The following is a 21919-nucleotide window of genomic DNA, read 5'->3' as shown; positions in this document are numbered from 1 at the left end:
TCTGCCTCTTACCTCTGTGTGTGCATGCATGTGCGTGCTCTCTCTCTCTCAAATAAACAAATCTTTAAAGAAATAAGATCTTTTTGGGGATGAGGCAAAAGCAAAAATAGAGATGAACACCTCAAAAATATTGACCATCACCATTGAGTTAGTCCTTTAATGAGAATATATGTGAAAAATTTATGCAGTTTATTAGCTCCTGGGAGACAGTTCCTAATTATGGGAATGAGAAAGCAGCAGGAAGTTTTTTTTTTCTGTAGCTAATAGTGATATTTCAAAAGGTCATCTTTGTCTTTTGTTTGTTTGGGTAGAATTTGTGGACCTCACGTTAAATTTTAACATACTTGTAAAATTAGAATGTCCCTGTCTCTGTAATACTAACTTTTATCATCATCAGTCTACATCATGAAGTACACATACTGAATTTACACTTGCTTATTGATTGAATAAATAATACTTAAAAACTTTGCTCACTCTTTTTTTTTATAAAGATTTTATTTATTTATTTGACAGAGATAGAGACAGCCAGCGAGAGAGGGAACACAAGCAGGGGGAGTGGGAGAAGAAGAAGCAGGCTTCCAGCAGAAGAGCCTGACATGGGGCTCGATCCGAGAATGCAGGGATCACACCCTGAGCCGAAGGCAGACGCTTAACGACTGAGCCACCCAGGCACCCCACTCTTTTTTTTTTTTTTTGAAGATTTTATTTATTTGAGAGAGAAGAGAGAGAGAGAGAGGGAGAGCGAGAGCGAGCATGAGGTTGGGGGACGGGCAGAGGGAGAGGCAGAAGCACACTCATTGCTGAGTGTAGAGCCCAAGCGGGGCTTGATCCCAGCACTCAGATCACACCCTGAGCCGAAGGCAATTGCTTAACCAACTGAGCCACCCGGTGCCCAAAAACTTTACTCACCTTTGGGAAGAGTTAAAGTCTTTTATAACAAATCCTCATCAAGTTGTACTATTAATTTATACTTTCTGTTTAATAATTTTAGATTTTCAACATGTAGGTTTTAGTGTATGGTAGAAAAGATCTTGTTTTCCGAGAATAAGAGTGCCTAGAAGTCTGTTCAGTGCTTTACAGATTTATTTATTTAGGTGGATTATAGATTACTTACCTTACATCTTATATTGAAATTTGTTAACCACTGAGCAATAAAGTGGAGTTCAATTCTGTGAAGTAGGAAGTAAGGGATGTTAGTGTCATTTGAAATTTCTGACATTAATGAATAGATAAAGTATTTTCTTTTGTTCAGATTTAGCTTGTGATCTAAGAAAATACTTCATAGGCAGAGTAGTCAGAAGAATTAAAATTGGAGTTAGGGATTGTCACTGTTTTAGCTTTGTTATTGACCTTGGAGCTTTGAACAGCTCACCTTGTTTTATGGGAGAAGAAAGGGGCTAAAATAGTAAGTGACGATTCTGTGACCAGGTTCAAATTAACTTGTTAGTATTTTGAAGCTTGTAAAGCACCAAGAAAGTGTTTTAGTTTGATGTGTGTCATTCTGTTTGGTCAATATCTATGCCATATTTCTAGTTAGAGAATTAAAGAAGAGAGCATGAGCAGGAAATTCACCTTTAGTCTCCACTTCTGCTACCGTTTCAGCCTCGGTTTCAGTACCATTCCAGATGCTGGCTCAGGAAGCCATCTTTCTCCTTTGTTGTACATTCACTCCTGTACCATTCTGTGGATTTGAGTCTTGGTTTAAACATTGGCTTAGCTTCAGTTCATCTTTCCAGGGAAGATTTTTTTGTTCATTTATATATTCCTTTAGCTAGTATTTATTGAGTGCCTGCCATGTGGCAGGTACTCTGTCAGGTCCTGGGGATCTTGTAGTGAACATGGTAACATCCTGCCCTCATGCAGCTTACAGTCTAGTGCAAGTCAGATATTAGACATACAATTACATAAACAGTTATTTGTAGTAATGATAAATCCTATCAAGGAAAAGTACAAAAAGCTCTGAAGCTTAATAACAGGGTATATTACTTAGTTCGGGGGTTGGGAAGGGCTCCCCTTAGGAAGTGACACTTTAGCTAAAACCTGAAGGATGAATAGGGAAGAGACGGGGAAGGTCAGAAAGGAGGTGAGCATGGAGGAGTTTACAGGCAGTGGGACCAGGAAGTGCAAAGGCCCTGTGAGGAGAAGGAGAATGGTGCTTCCCAGCAGTAAAATCAGGCTGGTGTGAATGGAACATAGTGGTGAGGAGCAGATTGACCTCGGAGATGAAGTCAGAAGTAAGCAGGAGTCAGATCATGGAGCCTGCAGACCACGTAAAGGATTTTGAACTTTATTCTGAGAGTAATAAAAAGTCATAAAAGGGTATAATCTTTGTTTTTAAAAACTCAGTCTTGCACAGAGACTTTATCAAAAACATGATTCCAGGCCTATCGCAGGCTGACTGTGCTGTTCTGATTGTTGCTGCTGCTGTTGGTGAATTTGAAGCAGGTGTCTCCACTGATGGGCAGACCCGTGAGCATGCCCTTCTGGCTTACACAGGGGGTGTACAACAACTAATTGTTGGTGTTAACAAAATGGATTCCACTGAGCCACCCTACAGAGATATGAGGAAATCTTTAAGGAAGTCAGCACCTACATTAAGAAAATTGGCTACAACCCTGACACAGTAGCATTTGTGCCAATTTCTGGTTGGAATGGTGACAGCATGCTGGAGTCAAGTGCTAACATACCTCGGTTCAGGGGGTGAAAAGTCACATGTAAAGATGGGAATGCCAGTGGACCCACACTGCTTGAAGCTCTGGATCGCATTTCTGCCACCAGCTCGTCCAACTGACAAGCCCTTTTGTCTGCCTCTGGGATGTCTACAAAATTGGTGATATTGGTACTGTCCCTGTGGGCCGAGTGGAGACAGGTGTTCTTAAACCTGGCATGGTGGTCACCTTTGCTCCAGTCAATGTTTCAACTGAAGTAAAGTCTGTTGAAATGCACCATGAAGCTTTGAGTGAGGCTCTTCCTGGAGACAATGTGGGCTTCAGTGTCAAGTATGTATCTGTCAGAGATGTTCATCGTGGCAATGTGGCTGGTGACAGCAAAAATGACCCACCCACGGAAGCAGCTGGCTTTACAGCTCAGGTGATTATCCTGAACCATCCAGGCTTAATCAGTGCTGGATATGCACCTGTGTTCTATTGTCACACAGCTCACATTGCTTGCAAGTTTGCTGAGCAGAAGGAGAAGATAGATCGTTGTTCTGGGAAAGAGCTGGAAGATGGTCCCAAGTTCTTGAAATCTGGTCATGCTGCCATTGTTGATATGGTTCCTGGCAAGCCTATGCGTGTTCTCTGACTGGCCCCCTCTGGGCCGTTTTACTGTTAGTGACATGAGACAGATGGTTGCTGTGGGTGTATTAAAACAGTGGACAAGAAGACAGCTGGCTCTGGCAAGGTCACCAAGTCTGCTCAGAAAGCTCAGAAGGTTAAATGAATATTATCCCCAATACCTTCCACCCCAGTCTTAATCTGCGGTGGAAGAACGGTTTCAGAACTATTTGTGTCAATTGGCCAATTAAGTTTAATAGTTAAAGACTGGTTAATGATAACAATGCATTGTAAAACCCTCAGAAGGAAAGGAGAATGTTTTGTGGACCATTTGTTTTGTGTGTGTGTGGCAGTTTTAAGTTATTAATTTTTTAGAATCAGTACTTTTTAATGGAAACAACTTGATCAAAAATCTGTCACAGAATTTTGAGACCCATTAAAACAAAAGTTTAATGAGGGAAAAAAAACCACCACAACTCAGTCTTGAACATAGATAAGTGATTGAAAAGGAACAGGAAGATATTCGTTAAGACCAGTTGGGTATCTACTACTGTTTTCCAGACAGAAAGTGTTTGTGGCATGCATTATTAGTGTGTCAGTGCAGGTGGCATCATGTCAGTTGTTATGAGATATATTTAGGAGGCAGAATCAATAGGATTGGTGATTGTTTGCCAGTGGGTGGTGGTGAGATACAGGAAAGTGACAGATGATTCCTTGATTTTTTGTTTTGGGAAACTGGGTAGTATCACTTCCTAAGATGAGGAATGCTGGGAGAGGATCAGGCTTGAGGGAGGCAGATCATGAATTTAATTTAGTACTTGTTGAATTTAGGTGCTTATGAAACAATGAATGGATCCACAAAGCAGGCAGTTCAATACATGGACCTGGAGTCTGAAGGAGAGGTCTGTCGTAGCAGTATGCATTTGGGAGTCATCAATGTAAATATGATAATGAGATAAGCATATCCAACACCAAGTCCTGAGTGAAGCCAACACTTTGAGATCAGATTAAATAATGATGCGTCTGAGAAGAAGCAGCCACCAACATGGAAGAAAAACTGGTGGAGTGGCATACCAAAATATTCCTTTTTATTTCATTTATATACGTATTATCATTTCTGAAGTCTTACTCTATTCGTTCATTTTAGTCTTTTTTATATGTGTCACTAAATCTATTATTCTAGTGATTAGTGCACTTACAGTTGCAGAGGAAGTACTTTAATGTTGACAGACTGGACAGTGTTTACACATTTGATAAAATGTCCCCAGGCCCACCTCTCAGGCAACAGCCTGATGATATATTGTAGACAATATTCAGGTATTTCTAAATCAGATGCATACCACATGACTTTTTTCTGTAGCTTTTCTTTTTTTTTTTTTTTTAACGTACCTGAGTATAGCCTTAGAAAAATGTAATAATCTATGGTTTAAATCATCTAAGAATTTAATAGGAGAGATTGGACAGAAGTGGGCACATTTATGGTTTATAAATATTAATATACTGGTTTTCCTACATCCTCACAGAAGCAGAAGGGCCTTAGATTTGATATATAGATTTATTAAGTTGTAAATTTTAAGTGATTAGAAACCGTCTCTGTTTCTCTTCCCAGAGTTTATCATAGTATATGGTATGTGGTAGGTACTCAGTATTTGTTGAATGAATGAATGAATGAATGATTACAGTTCTATGGCTTGACCTCAGTTTATTTGAGCAATTTAATAAAATAGTAGTATTTTTTAATCTTAGAAATTGCAGAAGCATTCTTAAACATTGCTAGCTAGTTATGTAATCACATTAATCACATCTTTAAAGGCCCCTTTTCAGATGAAGGTAACATTCACAGGTTCCAAGGATTTGATGCGGATATCTTTTGGGGGGACATTTCTCAGGCTACCATACCTACCTTCAAGCTATTCTTCATAGACCAACCTTGGTTTGGAAAGATAACTTGAGCATGCCATTCCTTGTTGCTCTCCACATTGACCCCAGACTCAACAAGGCTCTTTCGTGATTTGGCCCTGCTTATTTCTCCAGCCTCATCAGTGGCCCCACTGTGACCACACTCCATCTTTCAACCATTCTAAATGAACTCTTTATTTTTTGTAGTTTTTATTCCCGTTTTCTCCCTTTCTTTGTATGTTCTGTCTCTTTGGCAGGAACATGCACATTTCCTTTGTTTAACGGCTATTTCACATTTTAGCTCAGACATCCAGCTCTTCCTGAAGTCTTCCTGGATCACAAAATCCATAGAACAGGTACCCTGTCTCTGTGTCTCCACTTTCCCTGTCATGGTATCTCTGATAACTGTATTGTAATTGCCCAGTTTTCAGTTCTGATTTCAGTTGCTGGCTGAATATACGTACTGTGAGGGCAGGGCCTCTATCTCTTCTGTCATATCCCCATAGTCTGGCACAGTCTCTGGCATGGACTAAATATTTGTTTAACAAATAAATGTTTGAGGAAAAGAGGGATGGATTGGAGTTCCAGCTGCTAGAAATTGAGGTTTGGAGTTGGTTTCTGGTTTTGAATAGACACGGAGATTGAAAAGAACGTCTTCTTTTTCTTGTTGAGGCTTATGGGATGAAGATGCGGACGTCTGCCTCTCTCTCACCAGCATTCTTAGCCACAACCCTTTCTGCGTTGGATGAAGCCCTGCATGGTGGTGTGGCTTGTGGATCCCTCACAGAGGTAAAGGAGAAACTTTCCAAACCTCCCATTGACCTATAACCTTCAGGCCCAGGGGAAAAAGTTTAGTTGAAAAACATGAAGTATTTCATACCTCAAGGGCATGGTTCTCCAACTCAGGATCTAGTATAGTTGCTTTGCAAAAGTAAAGATATTCAAAACAGTCCTTGCTGACCACATGAAGTCTGCTTAGGTTGCTGTTTCTTAAGATTAACTTAGAAAATGATGAATATTATGAAACAGTATGAAACAATTCGGGGGAATTAAAAAAGGAACACTTCCTAGTGTATTAGGAAGGAAAATTTGAAATTTTATTAACATGTGGGCAAATTACAGTATTAAACTGAAGTGAGCTATTTTTAGTTTCTGTCATAGATAAAATTTGGTTCTAGGATATGATGGTTATATATTGTTGCACAACAAATCACTTCAAAACTAAGTGACTTAAAAACAACAATTAATAGGGGCACCTGGGTGGCTCAGTCGTTAAGCATCTGCCTTCGGCTCAGGGCGTGATCCCAGGGTTCTGGGATTGAGCCCCGCATCAGGCTCCCTGCTCCTCTGTGAGCCTGCTTCTTCCTCTCCCACTCCCCATGCTTGTGTTCCCTCTCTCGCTGGCTGTGTCTCTCTCTCTATCAAATAAATAAATAAAATCTTTAAAACAACAACAACAACAACAATTAATACTTATTATTTCTGTTTCTTTGGGAGTGGTTTAGCTCAGAGATATCGGTGAGGGATGCAGTATCTTGAAGGCTTGGTGGGGCTGGAGAATATTTCCAAGAGGGCTCACTCACATAATTGGGATGTTGATGCTGGTTATTGGTAGAGGTCACAGTTCCTCTCCAGGTGGGGTGTCCACAGCCTGCTTGAGTTCCTCACGACATGGTGGTTGACTTCTCACAGGGTGAGTAATCCAAAAGAAGGCAAGATGGAAGTGGTGATGCCTTTGATGATTTAGCTGTGGAAGTTACACACCATTAACTTCTGCCACATTCTCTTCTTTAGAAGCAAGTCATTAAGTACAGCTCACATTCAAGGAAAGGGAAAATTGGCTCTGCTTTTTGAAAGAAGTGTCAAGAATTCAAGGACTTCTTTCTTTCTTTCTTTCTTTCTTTCTTTCTTTCTTTCTTTCTTTTTGGGGGGAGGGGCAGAGGGAGAGGGAGAGAGAGAATCTCAAGTAGGGTCCATGTGGGGCTTGATCTCACAACCCTGAGATCACGCCTGAGCCCACAATCAAGAGTTGGACACTTGGGGTGCCTGGGTGGCACAGCGGTTAAGCGTCTGCTTTCGGCTCAGGGCGTGATCCCGGCGTTCCGGGATCGAGCCCTGCATCAGGCTCCTCTGCTATGAGCCTGCTTCTTCCTCTCCCACTCCCCCTGCTTGCGTTCCCTCTCTCGCTGGCTGTCTCTATCTCTGTCGAATAAATAAATAAAATCTTTAAAAAAAAAAAAAAAGAGTTGGACACTTAACCGACTGAGCTACCCAGGTGCCCCAAGGATGTTTTATTTTCATTGAATAAGTTTGACATGTAATATTGTGTAAGTTTAAGGTTTTCGTCAAGTTACTTTAATACATTTATATATTGTAATATGGTTGCCGATGTAGCAATATTTACCACATTACATAATTATAGTACAATATTATTGTCTATATTCATGAGACTCATTAGATAGCTATGGCTTATTTACTTTTCATTACAAGTTTGTACTGTTAAACATCATCACTTTTTAAAAAATAGATTTATTTATTTTAGAGAGAGAGAGAAGGCACAGGTGAGCGGGGAGGGGGATGAGGGGCAGAGGGAAAGAATCTCAAGTAGTCCCTGCTGAGGGTGGAACCCAACGTGGGGCTCAATCTCAAGATCCTGAGATTATGACCTGAGCTGAAATCAAGAGTCAGACACTCAACCAACTGAGCCACCCAGGTGCCCCAAACACCATCACTCTTATCTCCCCAGCCTACCCCCTTTTAACCACCATTTTACTCTATTTATTTTACAGGTTTAACCTTTTTTAGATTCCACATATAACTGATATCATATAGTACGTTTCTTTCTCTGTCTGACTTATCTTGCTTAGTATAATGTGCTCAGGGTCCCTTCATGTTGTTGCTAATGGGAGGTTATCTTCCTTCCTCATGGCTGAGTAATATTCCATTGTGTATATATGCCGCATTTTTAGGTCCATTCATCTGTGATGGGCATTTAGGTTCTTGCCTTATTTGGCTATTGAGAATACTGCTGTGATAAACATTGGAGTGCAGATATCTTGATGAAATTGTTTTTATTTCATTTGTGTATATATCCAGAAGTGGAATTGGTGAGTTGTATGTAGGTCCTGTTTTTAATTTTTTGAGGAACCTCTATATTGTTTTCCATAGTGAGATTGAAGACATTTAAAAACCACCACAGTTCTTTTCCTTGCAAGCTGCATTGGTGTACTTACTGGTTCAGTGTGGTGACTCATGGACTTACCAGGATACTCCTGAGGAACTTCTTGCCTAAGAGTTCTAGGGGCATAGATACTTTGAGCACATTTGTAAGCAAGAGCAGACTCTGACATTCTGATAGTCATAAATTCAAGTGTAGATTTTTTTCTTGAAGATGGGCACTCTGTTCTAGATACTATACCTTATTTTATGCCCTGTCTTCTAAGAAAGATTTAAAAATGTGTGTGTGCTATGTTTGGAGGATGCCTATTAGATAGCTGATAAACAAGTGAGTGAATCTTTAAAAGAAACAACCCCCCCCGCTATTGCAGGGTACTGCCACCAGATGGTACCATAATCCTATTGTACATAGTCTTTTCGCACTCTAGCTGGACCTCTTCAAAGGAGTTTGTAACAGCAGTGTTTAATAGTTACAAAGTTATTTAAATAGCAAAAACAGAATTTAAGATTAACCAACAACTACTTTTTTTTATTTTTTAAGTTTTAGAATAATATTTAATGCTTTTTCACTTGGCATTTGTCAATTCTTTCTGAATCCAAGTGGTAGTTACAAATCATGCTGGTGTTTTGTCATGATCTACTTGGCTGACTTGGAACATAAGTACTTTGACTGCTTATTAGTGTCCAGTTCTTTACATTCTGTTTTAGTTACAGGTAGCCTGTTCAGTTATTTTGGGATTTTTTTCAGCTGAGTATAGGGAGTATTTCTGTTTACCTTTTATTAACAAAATTTTAAAGTATATTTTATATATATATGTAAGATTAAATATATCCTGCCTGTGAAAGTTATGAAGTCTTATGACCCTATGACTTAATATGAACCAGAACAATACCAAAACCATTGAAACTAACTGTGGGCTTCTCCCTGATCCTATCTTTGGCCTTCTGTTGAGATGTAATCTTTATCCTTAATTTTTACCATTCCTATAATTTTTCCCCTGTAGTTTTCTTTAACCGTCTGTGTACTTAAATAGGAGCTATAACAACATTTTATTTAGTTTTGTTTAATTTTGAGCTCTATTAAATAATTTCTGTGGTTAAATCATATCATATCTCTTCTATGAATTGCTTTTTTCACTTAATAGTGTTTTCTAAGGTTTATCCATGTTGTTTCAGGTAGCAGGATTATAATTCCCTTTCAGTGTTGTATCATATTCCATTTTGAAAATATGCCACAACTTATTTCTTTTTTCCTGTGAGTGAATATCTGGGTTGTTTCTAGTTTGCTGCTAAGATAAACAAGTCCTATGAAAATTGTTGTACGTGTCCCTTACATCACATATACAAGTATTTCTCTAGGACAGGGATTGGCAAACTACTGCCCAATGATCAAATCTAGCTTGATGTCTGTTTTTGTAAATAAAGTTTCATTATAACACAACTATGCTGATTTGTTTATGTTTTGTCTGCTGCTGCTTATATGATAGAAGGCCGAGTTGAGTTTGTTGTGGCAAAGATCTCATGGTCTGTAGGGCCTAAAATATTTACTGTCGGGCCCCTGTCTAGGGTATCTACCTTGGAGTGATTTCCTGGTTATAAGATATGTGCATAATGTAACTTTGCAGAATCAGGACAAATCGTTTTCCAGAGCACTTGTGCCTGTTTAAATTCCTACCAGTGATGTGCAGGAATTCTTCTTGCTCCACATCTTCATGCCTTGGTATTATCAGATTCTTTAACTTAGGCCCATTTTTGGCATCTTTGATCTTCGTTTTCATTTACCTGATTACTAATGAAATGAATATCTTTTCATAAATCATTTGGTTATTTTAAAAGCAGTTTTATTAAGGTACAATTTAAATGCTATAAAAACTCAACCATTATTAATTGCATAATTCAACTAATTCGGTAATTTTCTAGTAAATCATCACCACAATCCAGTTTTAGAACATTTCCATCACCTTAAAAATTTCCCTCATGCATATTTATAGGTAATCCCTGCTTCCATCCTCATCCTTGGGTACCCACTGATCTATTTTTCTATCTCTATGTATTTGCCTTTTCTAAACATTTTTTATAAGTGGAATAATATAATATGTAGTCTTCTGTGTTCAGTTTCTTTCACATAGCGTGATGTTTTTGAGGTTCATCCATGTTGTCGTATGTATTAGTAGTTTGTTCCTTTTAATTGTTGACTTGTATTCCATTGTATGGCTATAGCACATTTTGTTTATCCGCTTGTCAGTTGATGGAGACTTAGACTGTTTTCATTTTTCATCTGTCAGGAATAATGCTGCTATGAACATTCACAGATACGTCTCTGTATGGACCTAGGTTTTGTTTCTCTTGGGTAGATTACGAGTGAGTGGCTAGATCATATGATAGGTGTATGGTGAACTTTTTAAGAAACTGCCAGACTGCTTTGCAAAGTGGCTGTACCATTTTACGTTCTCACTAGCAAAGTATGATGGTTTTTTTCTCCACGTCCTCACTAACATTTAGTATTGTTTCTCTTTTTTATTTTAGCTATTCTAGTGCATGTGTAGTGTATTTCATTGTAGGTTTTTTTTTATTCCCCTCTCCCTTGTGTCTCTTGGGGGACCACAGGCAACAGTATCCCCACTCTCACAGCCAGGCTTGCTGCAGAATTGCCAATTTCATTGTAGTTTTAATTGCACTTCCCTAATGACTAATGATATTGAACACCTATTCATGTGCTTACTAGCAATTTTTGTATTTTTTTTAAGATTTATTTATTTATTTTAGAGAGAATACCTGTACGTGTGCATGGGGAGGGGCAAAGGGAAAGGGAGAGAAAATCCTCAAGCAGACTCCCTGCTGAGTATGGAGTCCCAGATGAGGCTCCATGCCATGACCCTGACATCATGACCTGAGCCAAAATGAAGAGTCAGACACTTAACTGACTGAGCCACCCAGGCACCCCCATTTGTGTATTTTCTTAAGTGAAATGTCTGTTCAAATCTTTTGCCTTTTTTTTTTAATGGGTTGTTTTCTTGTTACTGAGTTATAAGCATTCTTTATATATTCTGGATACAAGTCCTTTATCAGATATAAGTTTTGCAATTGTTTTCTTCCAATCTGTGGCTTGTATGTTCATTGGTTTGTTCATGGTAGCTTTTGGAGCTTTTAATTTTGGTGTAGGCCAGTCTATCAGGTTTTTTTCTTTTATAGATTGTGCTTTTGGTCATCTCTACAAATTCTTTGTCCAGCCAAAGACACAGTGATTTTTGCTATGTTTTCTTCTACAGTTTTATAGTTTTAGGTTTTGCATTTAGTTTATGGTCTATTTTAGGTTAATTTTTGTGTGATCTATTTTGAGTTAATTGGTAGAATGAATTGTGTAATATCTTTTTTAATATTTTATAATAATTTGTATAAATTAGAATTATTTGTTTCTTGAATATTTGATAATGCTTATCTGAAAAATTGTCTGATCTTGGTATTTTCCTTGTGGGAAGATTAAAAGAAATGAAATCCATTCCTTTAATGATTTATAGGACTATTCAGGTTTTCTATTTCTTCCTGAGTAGTTTTGGTGAATGATATTTTTAGGATTATGCCTGTTGTCTTTAATTTTTCAAATTTATTGTCATAAAGTTATTCACTGGGTTCTCCTTATCTTTAAATCTGGTTAAAAAAATAAATCTGGTTTTATATGTGATTTTATTCCCCTTTTCATTCCTAACATTACTTACTTTGTCTTTTTTTCCCCTTTCTTTTTTGAAAGTCTGGCCAGAGTTTTGACTATTATTATACCTTTTTTTTCTTTTTAAAGATTTTATTTATTTACTTGTCAGAGAGAGAGAGAGAGAGAATACAAGTGGGAGGGGCAGCAGCAGGCAAAGGGAGAAGCAGGCTCCCTGCTGAGCGAGGAGTGTGATGTGGGACTTAGGACTTGATCCTAGGACCCTGCTGAAGGCGGACACTTAACCAACTGAGCCACCCAGGTGTCCCTATTATAGTCTTTTCAAAGGACTGTGCTTTTTATTGTTCTTTTTTGGTCCTCTCTATCTTTTCTTTGTCTTCTACTTCAATGTAATTCCATGTTTTCTGGGATTATTCCCCCCCAACTTCATGTACATTTAATCCATTAACTTTCAGTTTTTCTTTTTTTTCACTCTGAGCTGTAGGCTATGAATATCTGTTGCTTCATTTTTTTATATAAAGCATTTTCATTTTTATTTAGTTCTAGTTGTATTTTAAAATTTCCATTATAATTGCTTCTCCGATTCTTGAGTTATTTGGAATTTTTGAAAATCTAAATTATTTAATTAAAATATTTATCTTTTAAAAATTAGATTGTTAACCTAAATTTGTTTGGTCAGAGAACTTTATGTGGTACTGATTCTCTGAAAATTTCTGAAATTTGTTTTAAGGTTTAATATGTGATTGATTTTTATAAATGCTCCAGGTGCGATTGAGAAGAATGATTATTCTCTAATATTTGAATGCTCTGCATATGACCATTAAATTAAGCTTGTTATTTGGGTTGTTCAGATCTTATCTTTACCAACATTTTTTTTCTCAGCTCAACCTAATAGTAATTTAGAGAAGGTTGTTAAAATGTTGAATTGACAAATTTACTTGTAGTATTATTTTTTGCTTAATGTATTTCAAACCTATTTTATTGTGTCTTAACACATTTATAATTGTCATATGTTTCTAGAGAACTGAGCCATGTACTATGGTTCTTCTATGTAACACTTGTCACTGTTGTACTGTTTGTATGATTAATCAGTGCATGTCTTCTTCATTGGAGAATAAATTGCAAGTGGGCAGGGATTATGCCTTTTATTTTTATTGTTAGATTCACAGTATTAGCATATGCAGTAGGTACTTAATAAATATTAGTTGAAAGAATGAGTTTGTATTTAAACACTTATATAATGCTTGATTACTGTAATGCTTTGGTTATTGCTATTTCTCTCATGTTGTCTCCTTGGATCTTGAAATAAGCCAAACTTTAGTAATTTTTAATGTTATTGCTATTCGAAGTTACAATATTTATTTTCATTTGTATGCCATTAAAATTATCAAAATAGTACCTTTTTTTAAAAAAAGATTTTATTTATTTATTCGACAGAGATAGAGACAGCCAGCGAGAGAGGGAACACAAGCAGGGGTAGTGGGAGAGGAAGAAGCAGGCTCCTAGCAGAGGAACCTGATGTGGGGCTCGATCCCATAACGCCGGGATCACGCCCTGAGCCGAAGGCAGACGCTTAACCGCTGTGCCACCCAGGCGCCCCCAAAATAGTACCTTTAAGGAATATGAGTTTTCTATCTAATTGATCTTTCATTAATGAACATCAGTGATTCTTTCATTTTAGGAGTTTTTTTTCTTAAGTATCTCTAACATCTGTATATCTGTAGTTGCATATTCATAGATTTGTTAAATATTGCTGTTTAACAAATCATTCCAAAGTTTAGTGGCTAAAAACAGCAAGAAAGACATTATCTCACGGTTTCTGTGAGTCAGGAATTCAGGAGCATCTTAGCTGGTTTTCTGGTTATGGTCTCTCATGAGATTACAGTCAAGGTATTGGTGAGGCTGCAGTCATCTGAAAACCTAACTGGAGCTGGCTGGGTTGCTTCCAGGATGGCTCACTTATGTGGCTGGGAAGTTGGTCTTGGCTGTTGGCAGGAAGGCTCACTTATTGGCCACCTGGACCTCTCCACAGGACTGCTTGCCTGTCTTCCTGACATGGCAGTTGACTTTCCTAGAGTGATCTCAGAGTGATCTCAGAGAACAAAGTAGAAATGGCATTGTCTCTTACGGCCTAGCTTTGGAAGTTACATAGCGTTACTTCTGCTGTATTCTATTACACAGACACACCTGTTACAGTATGGGAGGGGAGTACAGAAGGGTGCAAATACCAGAGTGAGATCACTGGGTCCTTCTTAGAGCCTGGCTTTCACTATGTGAGTGTGTTTATATACGGATGCATGCATATATGTGTGTGTATGTATGTGTGTAAGTTTTAAAAAACTTTAAATTATTACTCTCCGTTCTCAGAGACTTTGTGGTAGACAGAATTCTCAAATGGCCTCCCAAAGATGCTCTGCCATAATCCCTGGAACTTGTGCATATGACGAGATATCGGTCCCATTATTATGGTATGTTCTATGGCACAATTGACTTTAAGGGAGGGAGATTATCCTGCTCTACTTCCATGGGCCCTTGAAAACTGAGCTTTCTCTGGCTAAAGAAGGAGAAACCAGAAAGGCTGTGAGAAGGAATGTAGGTAGGTGGCCTCTAGAAGCAGTGAGCAGCCCTTGGATGACAGAAAGGCAGCAGGGAGCTCAGATCCACAGCTGCAGAGTCGTGGATTTTGCTCAGCTGGCACCTTGCTTTTGGCGTGTGAGACTGAGCAGAGAGCCCAGTCAAGCCCATGACTGACTGCTAACCTACAGAAGTGTGAGATAAGAAATGGGTATTGTTTTAGGCTGTTAAGTTTGTGGTAATTTGTTACAGAGCGACAGAGAACTACTGTGTATCAATGGAGGTGTCTAATCAATTGCACTGGATGATCTTTGTTTCTTGTTAAAAGGTAAAACCTAGAGTCCCAGATATCAGGTAGAAGTTAGAACTGGTGGAGGTGAGAGAGAGGTAAGGCAATTGGTAGAATAAACTTAGATGAGGCCTGGAGACGATGGAGGGAGTAAGAATAAGTCTGGAAACATTCTGCTGGCGTTTTTATAGCTGTTCTTTCCTGATTCCCCAGTTTTGATTGATTTGAATGTCACTGAATCTGTATAGATGCGGTTACAGCACCAAGATCAAAAAGTGGAACAAGAGAAGCACTACTCGTGCCGAAAGCAGAAGCAGCAGAGGGGAAAATCAAAGAGAAACCGCCTCTGCGGAATCACAGATGAAATTGAACTAGAGGGCTTGGTCCCATTCCCTGAGAACATCAAATTCCTTACTTGAGGAATATCTAAGCAGATAATTCTGCATCTGTTATTACTGATGATTGGTAGTAAAGATATGTTTGAAATTTAAAATTTAAAAGTTTACATTATGTAGAGGTCAAACCACATGGTAGCCTTCTCATAGGGGATCATGTAAATTAAATCAGTGTTCCTCAATCCTGTTTTCATTTTCTCCCTTTAGGAACTTTTTGGACATTTTTTTTTTTTTTCTAATGAAGTCCTCCCTCCCCATGAGATTTTAATACTACAGATACACTATATACCTGTTTATGTACTGTCTGTATATCTGTGTTTTAGATAGAAAAAGAGTAAAATCTACCCCCCCCCCATCAAAACCAGGTTTCACCCTTGGGGTGAAGATCACCCCTGCTGAGAATGTAAACTAAAGATGCTAATGTGATTTGGTAAAATTAAGGTTGTATTTAAAGGGATCGCCAAAATTTCATATTATAATCCTGAGGTTACTGGACTAGAGAACTGGTCCAAACTCATGTCAACAAAAAGGGATATAAGATCTGCATATCTTTGTTCAAGAGTACCTCTGGAAGAGTAAACCTATGAAACACTGCCAAGTCTTCACAGCATTTAAGAGGGATGATTATACCCAGATCCTTGCTCCAAATACTAAGAAAGGACGTAGCACATTTTTATATTATTTGTATTTCCTGACTCATTTCTATGCTTTGTTCATGATTTAAGGAGACCAGGTGTCCTCCTTGAGTGGGTCAGTTTTGCTTTGAAAGTGACTATTCTTCTATCCCAAAAAGGTAGGAGCAGGATGTCAGAGTCCTATTTTGGCATCCTAATTTTTCCTCAGAACAGTTAAATATACAGTTCTTTTTCTTTCTTATTGGCAAGGTTCGCTGTGGACTGTAAGATCACAGGAGCTAAGAAGGCGGCAGTGTTGTAAACTTAAATGCCTACAAGGGCCAGGCATGTGATAGAAATGCATAAACAGTGAAGTGCAAGACAGAAATACTTATTAGTCAATTTTGGCTGCTTACACTGCTTACAACAGCAGCAAACATTTATTTTTCTTGCTCATGGGTGTGTAGGTTGGCCAAGATGGGTCTCATCTCCTTCAAAATATAGTCAGGTTAAGGTGTGCTCCATGTGTAACAACGGCAGTAGGATTAGTAGGGAGAAATTTCTAATTAGCGTTCCTTGACTGTAATCCGCTGACATGGTTTGTTTATCCTGCCCACTGTTTTGAAAGGCAAGATAACTAGGTCTGTGTCCTAATACAGGAGTTTAGCAGATGTGGTTGATTGGATCATTGTTCCTAATTCTTCACTCACTTCCTGGTTTAGAAATAAACATCTTTCTCCATAAAGATTTCATAGAATCTTTTATATGGCACATGTTATATGATTGTTAAATGAATGGTTATGTCGCTTGATAGTTTGATTTTTATTTTTTTTTTAACTGTGAAGCTTGGGGTACTTGTCATTTCCATGTCCTCTTGTGTTTTTCTGCTCTGTTCCCCTCCCTTCTCCTTTTTCATCTCTTCCCATGTACTTGAAAGATAGCAGTTGTTAATATGAAATAAGAGGGAGTGGTGGAGAAAATCCAAGGTATAAAATCTTCCACATGCTGATGTAAAGTAATTTAAGATCACAGTTTTTTTTTCACAAGGCAAAGTGCTACCTGGCCTTTCTGAGATTGAGATTTTGTTTGTTTTAGGGTTTTGAGAATTAATTATTTTTCAAATGAATTCTATAGGTCTGAAGGCCTAATCATATTTCTACATAATTGTAGAGCAAATGGAGACAAATGATGGGTGAGGGGTGTCATTAAAAAAAAAGATATGAAGTTTCCAAAGCTCTTTTCTCAGGTCAGAACCAGGCAGTCTTTAAATTTTCTCGGGTGAAGTATTGGTTTGGCAGATGGCCCATCCTGTTGCCCCCATCTTGAGTGAGAGGAGAGTTAACTTTGTTTTAGGTCCTAACAGGTCCAGGTTTCACATTCATCTCAACCATTCATTCTCTCTAAAGGTTAAAATGACTAGGCTTCATTTTTATTTCAGTACAATTAGACTTTATTTTCTTGGGAATAATTCTTTTTCTCCTTTAAACTAATTATTAATATTTGCTTCCTTGTTGATAACCACTGGTTATTTTCTTTCAGTTCTTTTATTTCTCAGGCAGGGTTGAAGCCCAGAATCTAAACTATATGAAGCTGATTGTATTTTACTGGTGTCTTCTGTGTGTAAATGTTGTATTCACTCTGAGTTTCCAAGAAGCAACTAACTGAGACTATTCTGGTTTGGCATGTTCTCTCTTTATAACCACCATTGGAGCTGAACCTGGGAACTGAACACAACTTGAAATTTTGTGGTTTGGCTGGTAGAATTCAGAGCTAAACTATCTGAAGCTAAAAATTATTAATGTTGAAATGTTTTAACCCAGTAAGTAAACCTGAAAAAATAATGAAATTTAACTCCAGTCAGCCCATCAGAATTGCATACAGCATAACTTTCTTTGAGTCTAGGAAGAGAGTGAAAAATGTATGAAGAGGATCTGAGATTGCCAAAGAATTAGAAATTAGTTATTAGAGCTTAAATTAATGTAATTATTGAACTTTGAATGCAAAGTAAAAACAAAACAAACCCAGAAATCTTAAAATGGTATTCACATAATGTTCTACTTTTCCCTAGACTATACTGAATAGTATGTGAAAATAATGAAGTAGAAAAAATGCCAGTTATACTTGTTCAAGTTTTCAGATTTTTAAATGTTTTCTTTAAAGATGGAATAATAAGAGAACACCTTACATTTTCATGGGACTTGATATGTTACTGAATGTTTTCATATGTATCATTTTAATTAAAACAATAGCTTATTTTACTTTTCCACTAAAAATCACAAAGCATTTAAGGGGTTTAAGCTCATTAAATCTTAGAACATATTTAAAACCTTGCATATACATAGTATGTATAGAAAGGCAGTCCTTTGTTCTTCCCATTAGTTAGCACCCTGAAGAGTAACCATTTTTCATTTTCTAGATCCACTTCCAACTTTTACTGACAAAAGTTACCTTTCCTCTGATTTCTGATAATTAACCTGAACCATGCTGTCTTTGATAATGATAAAAGAGTGTTTGGGACGCTTTAAAACTAGCGGTTTCCAAAGCAGAATATGTAAGATGGTCTATTAGGTTGTGGGAAAAAAAATTAGAACTTTTATTGCTATTTCAACCTAAAAAATGAAATAAACCTTAATGAGTATTTAATATATAGATTGACACTGGCGTCCTCACTTGGTCTGTATATCAGACTGTCATGTGTCAGGTATAGTCCATGAGGAAATGATACAGAAAGTTGACAGAGGCACCTTGGTGTACCTTTATTTTCAGCATACTGGGATGAATTGTAGTTCTAAATACCTAGTTAGATGGATTTTGGATTTAACTAAACCAAATCTCACAAAACAAATGGCAAAAAAGATTCCTGCAAAGAAACTGTATATTGGAATCCATACTAATAATGTGCTAGAAGTGAACCACATGCATAGACAAGTCAGCTGATGAATCTCCCCTGACTAATGAAGTAAATCCGTGACAATCTAATTCCATCTGAGAAGACATCCAAAAAATTTTGAAATTCTAGACACAATTTGATATATGGAATTATATCCATTATCATTTATAATGAAACTTTTGCTGTTTTTTTGTCCCTTGAAATGCTGAGTAATGATAGTAGGCAGCCATAGGCAGCCATCATAATTAAGAAACATGCAGGATAGGGGCACCTTGGTGGTTCAGTTGGCCGAGCGTCTGGCTCTTGATTTCAGCTCAGGTCATGATCTTGGGGTTGTGGAATCAAGCTCCATGTCAGGCTCCACACTCAGCATGGAGTCTGCTTATCCCTCTCCTTTTGCTTCTGCCCCTACTCACATGCTTTCTCTCTCTTGCTTGTTCTCTCTCTTTCTCTCCAATAAATAAGTAAAATCTTAAAAAAAAAAAAAAAAAGAAGAAACACAAGGGATAGGAAGACAAACTTCCGTATGTTTTTAGTGACATTGAAAGTCATGTGATACATAATTCAGTATCTAGAAAAATATCGCTAAAATTAATGATAGATATTTAAAAGCCTCTTTTGAATTTTCTTAATAGTAAAAGGCCAAATGTAATACATGATTAATAACATTAGGACACACTTATTCTTCCTGTTGCGGTAAAATGAACGAAATAAAACATAGAAAACAATTTGGCAACAACTTAAATGGATTCTTTTGTGAACAGATACTGTCAGAAGTTATGTAGAAATGATTAGAGTTGATTTGGAGCATTAAGAATTAAAACAGATTATTCAATGTGGAAAGATGCTGTATAAAGTACAGAAGTTTCTACCATGACCCAGATTATCATCTTAGCTAGATTTTGTTTCAGTAATGAAATACAGGAAGAACTAAATTTTTTGTGTGTGCCATTAAACTGAAGATGAATTAGAGAAGATGTATTCTCCCCAGTAAGCTTCCTGAATATGGTGTTTATATGATTTCTTGAATATAAATAATCTCTTGAACATAAAACAATGTTTATGAGGGAATTGCCTGGGGTAATGGTAATGTTCTGACTCAGAGGGATTTAGATTGCATATATGTATACATTTGTTGGAACTCATCAAATGGTAAATTTAAGATTATGCATTTCACTGTATGTAAAATTTACGTTACAAAAGAAAAGAATCATACATATTAAACTCATGTTAATGATATACATGCTGAATTGTTAAGGGAAAGCATATTGATGTCTCTGACTTACTTTAAAATGTTTTAAAAAAACCTGAGACTGAAGCTGGCTCAGTGGGTGGAGCATGCCACTTTTGATCTCGGGGCTGTACGTTTGAGCCCCACATTGGGTATAGGGATTACTTAAAAATAAAATCTTTAAAAAACAAAACCAAACCAAACCTGAGATAGACCGATGAATGGATAGAGGGATGGGTTGTTGGATAGATTAGTCTACTCACAGTAATAGTAAAAATGGTTAAGTAAGTGGTAGGTATATGGACAGACGTTCTCTGTAAGATTCTTTGAACTTTTCTGTTGCATCATCCTTAGGCAATCGGTAGCAACACAGAAGTTGATGTCAGTTGTGTGGAGAGTGCTTCAGGATGGTATTAGTGTTGTTAATTTTTATAAAAACCTGACTAGTGAAGTGTGGAATCTCTATAGCACTCTGTAATGAGATGGGGACTGACCATGAAAATCATTTGAATCTCAAGGGCTTCTTTGGTGATCTCACAGCAAAGATTGTAAAAGGGCTGTTGAATTCCACCCATTAAGGATGGGTGAAACATGTTTTTAAGTGAAAAGATATGTCAAATTTGCTGACCTTTTTTATATGAGAAGTGGCTATGTAATATGCTTCATATAAAATTAAAAATTAACCAACCACTCAAATCAGTGGTTTATTCTGACAACATCCCTTTAAAGTAAAGGTAATGTTTTAACAATGAGTGAGAAAGTCATTGCCTTTTTGAAGACAGATTAAAATACAGAGTGTTTTAAAAATCATTGCTTGGAAATGTTTCTTTTATAATGTTGTTTTTGTCGTCAAAGGTAAGTATGTCTTGTGAAAACTTTGTTATCTGCACACTTTAAAAACCTTGTAACAATATTTGCTATACTGTTGAAAAATCTTCCAAATAAAGAGTTTTTATTTTTAAACCAATTGTTAAAAATCTTAAAATGCAGTATCTTTTTTGATTATGTTGTAAGAACAATTGATTGACACGAGGAAAGATGGAAATTTGTTAGCCAAAGTTCAACAAAAACTTTTGCTATGATGGAAGTTACTGAAAAATGAAAATAGTAAGTATGAGTGATGTATTTTAAAAATTTCAGTCCTTGCATTTTTGCAGATATCCTTTTCTCAACTACACAGCCATTGCATGTAAATACTGAAATATGTGGAACTTAGGACCTGATATTTCAATCACTGAATGACAAAATACTTAAATAATAATATAATTTCATTTGTTATTTTCATTATTATCATTGCTTCACTGAAAGTGTTAAGTTTTTATGAGAACTGAAAGATCTGGGGGCACCTGGGTGGTTCAGATGGTTAAGTGTCTGACTCTTGGCTTAGGTCATGATCTCAGGGTGGTGGGATTGAGCCCTGTTTTGGGCTCCCTGCTTGGTGGGAATCTGTGTGAGATTCTGTCTCTCCCTTCACCTCTCCCCCTTGCCCCGGCTCACACTGTCTCTCAAATAAATAAATCTTTTAAAAAAAAAAGATTTGTACAACTAATAAGATATGAGGGGCACCTGGGTGGCTCAGTCAGTTAAGTTTCTGCCTTCAGCTCAGGTCATGATCTCAGGGCTCTGGGATGGAGCCTCCCGTTGGGCTCCCTGGTCAGCAGGGAGTCTCCTTCTCCCTCTACCTTAGCCCCTCCCCGTTTGTGCACGTGTGCACTCTCTCTCTCAAATAGATAAATAAAATCTTTAAAAAAAATCAATAAGATATGGAACTATTTTAAAATGCTTATTTTTAATTTTTTAATCTCCATTTTATGTATGCTTTATATTATATAGAATGTATTAGTAAAATAGTATGTATATAATAAATATGCATACATTGGAAGACTATACTAAATTTTGTCTGTGTTT

The 21919-nt window shown here is 37.3% G+C and overlaps 1 protein-coding gene across 11 annotated transcripts in view; it reads left to right on the top strand.

Moving 5' to 3' along the window:
- The window catches only part of RAD51B (RAD51 paralog B), a 677123-nt gene that overhangs the window by 5613 nt on the left and 649591 nt on the right, over positions 1 to 21919 (top strand). For all 11 annotated transcript variants that reach the window (XM_008700443.2, XM_008700473.2, XM_008700456.2 and 8 more), the window contains one exon: positions 5847 to 5963. In XM_008700443.2, coding sequence (XP_008698665.1) covers positions 5847 to 5963 — 117 coding nt within the window. The remainder of the gene's footprint in view (positions 1 to 5846; positions 5964 to 21919) is intronic.

The sequence above is a fragment of the Ursus maritimus genome, unplaced genomic scaffold (genome assembly GCF_017311325.1).
Source record: "Ursus maritimus isolate PB19 unplaced genomic scaffold, ASM1731132v1 scaffold_25, whole genome shotgun sequence".
In the NCBI taxonomy this organism is placed as follows: domain Eukaryota; kingdom Metazoa; phylum Chordata; class Mammalia; order Carnivora; family Ursidae; genus Ursus; species Ursus maritimus.
Note: the sequence above shows the minus strand (reverse complement) of the source record. Positions and strands in the feature narration are given on the sequence as shown.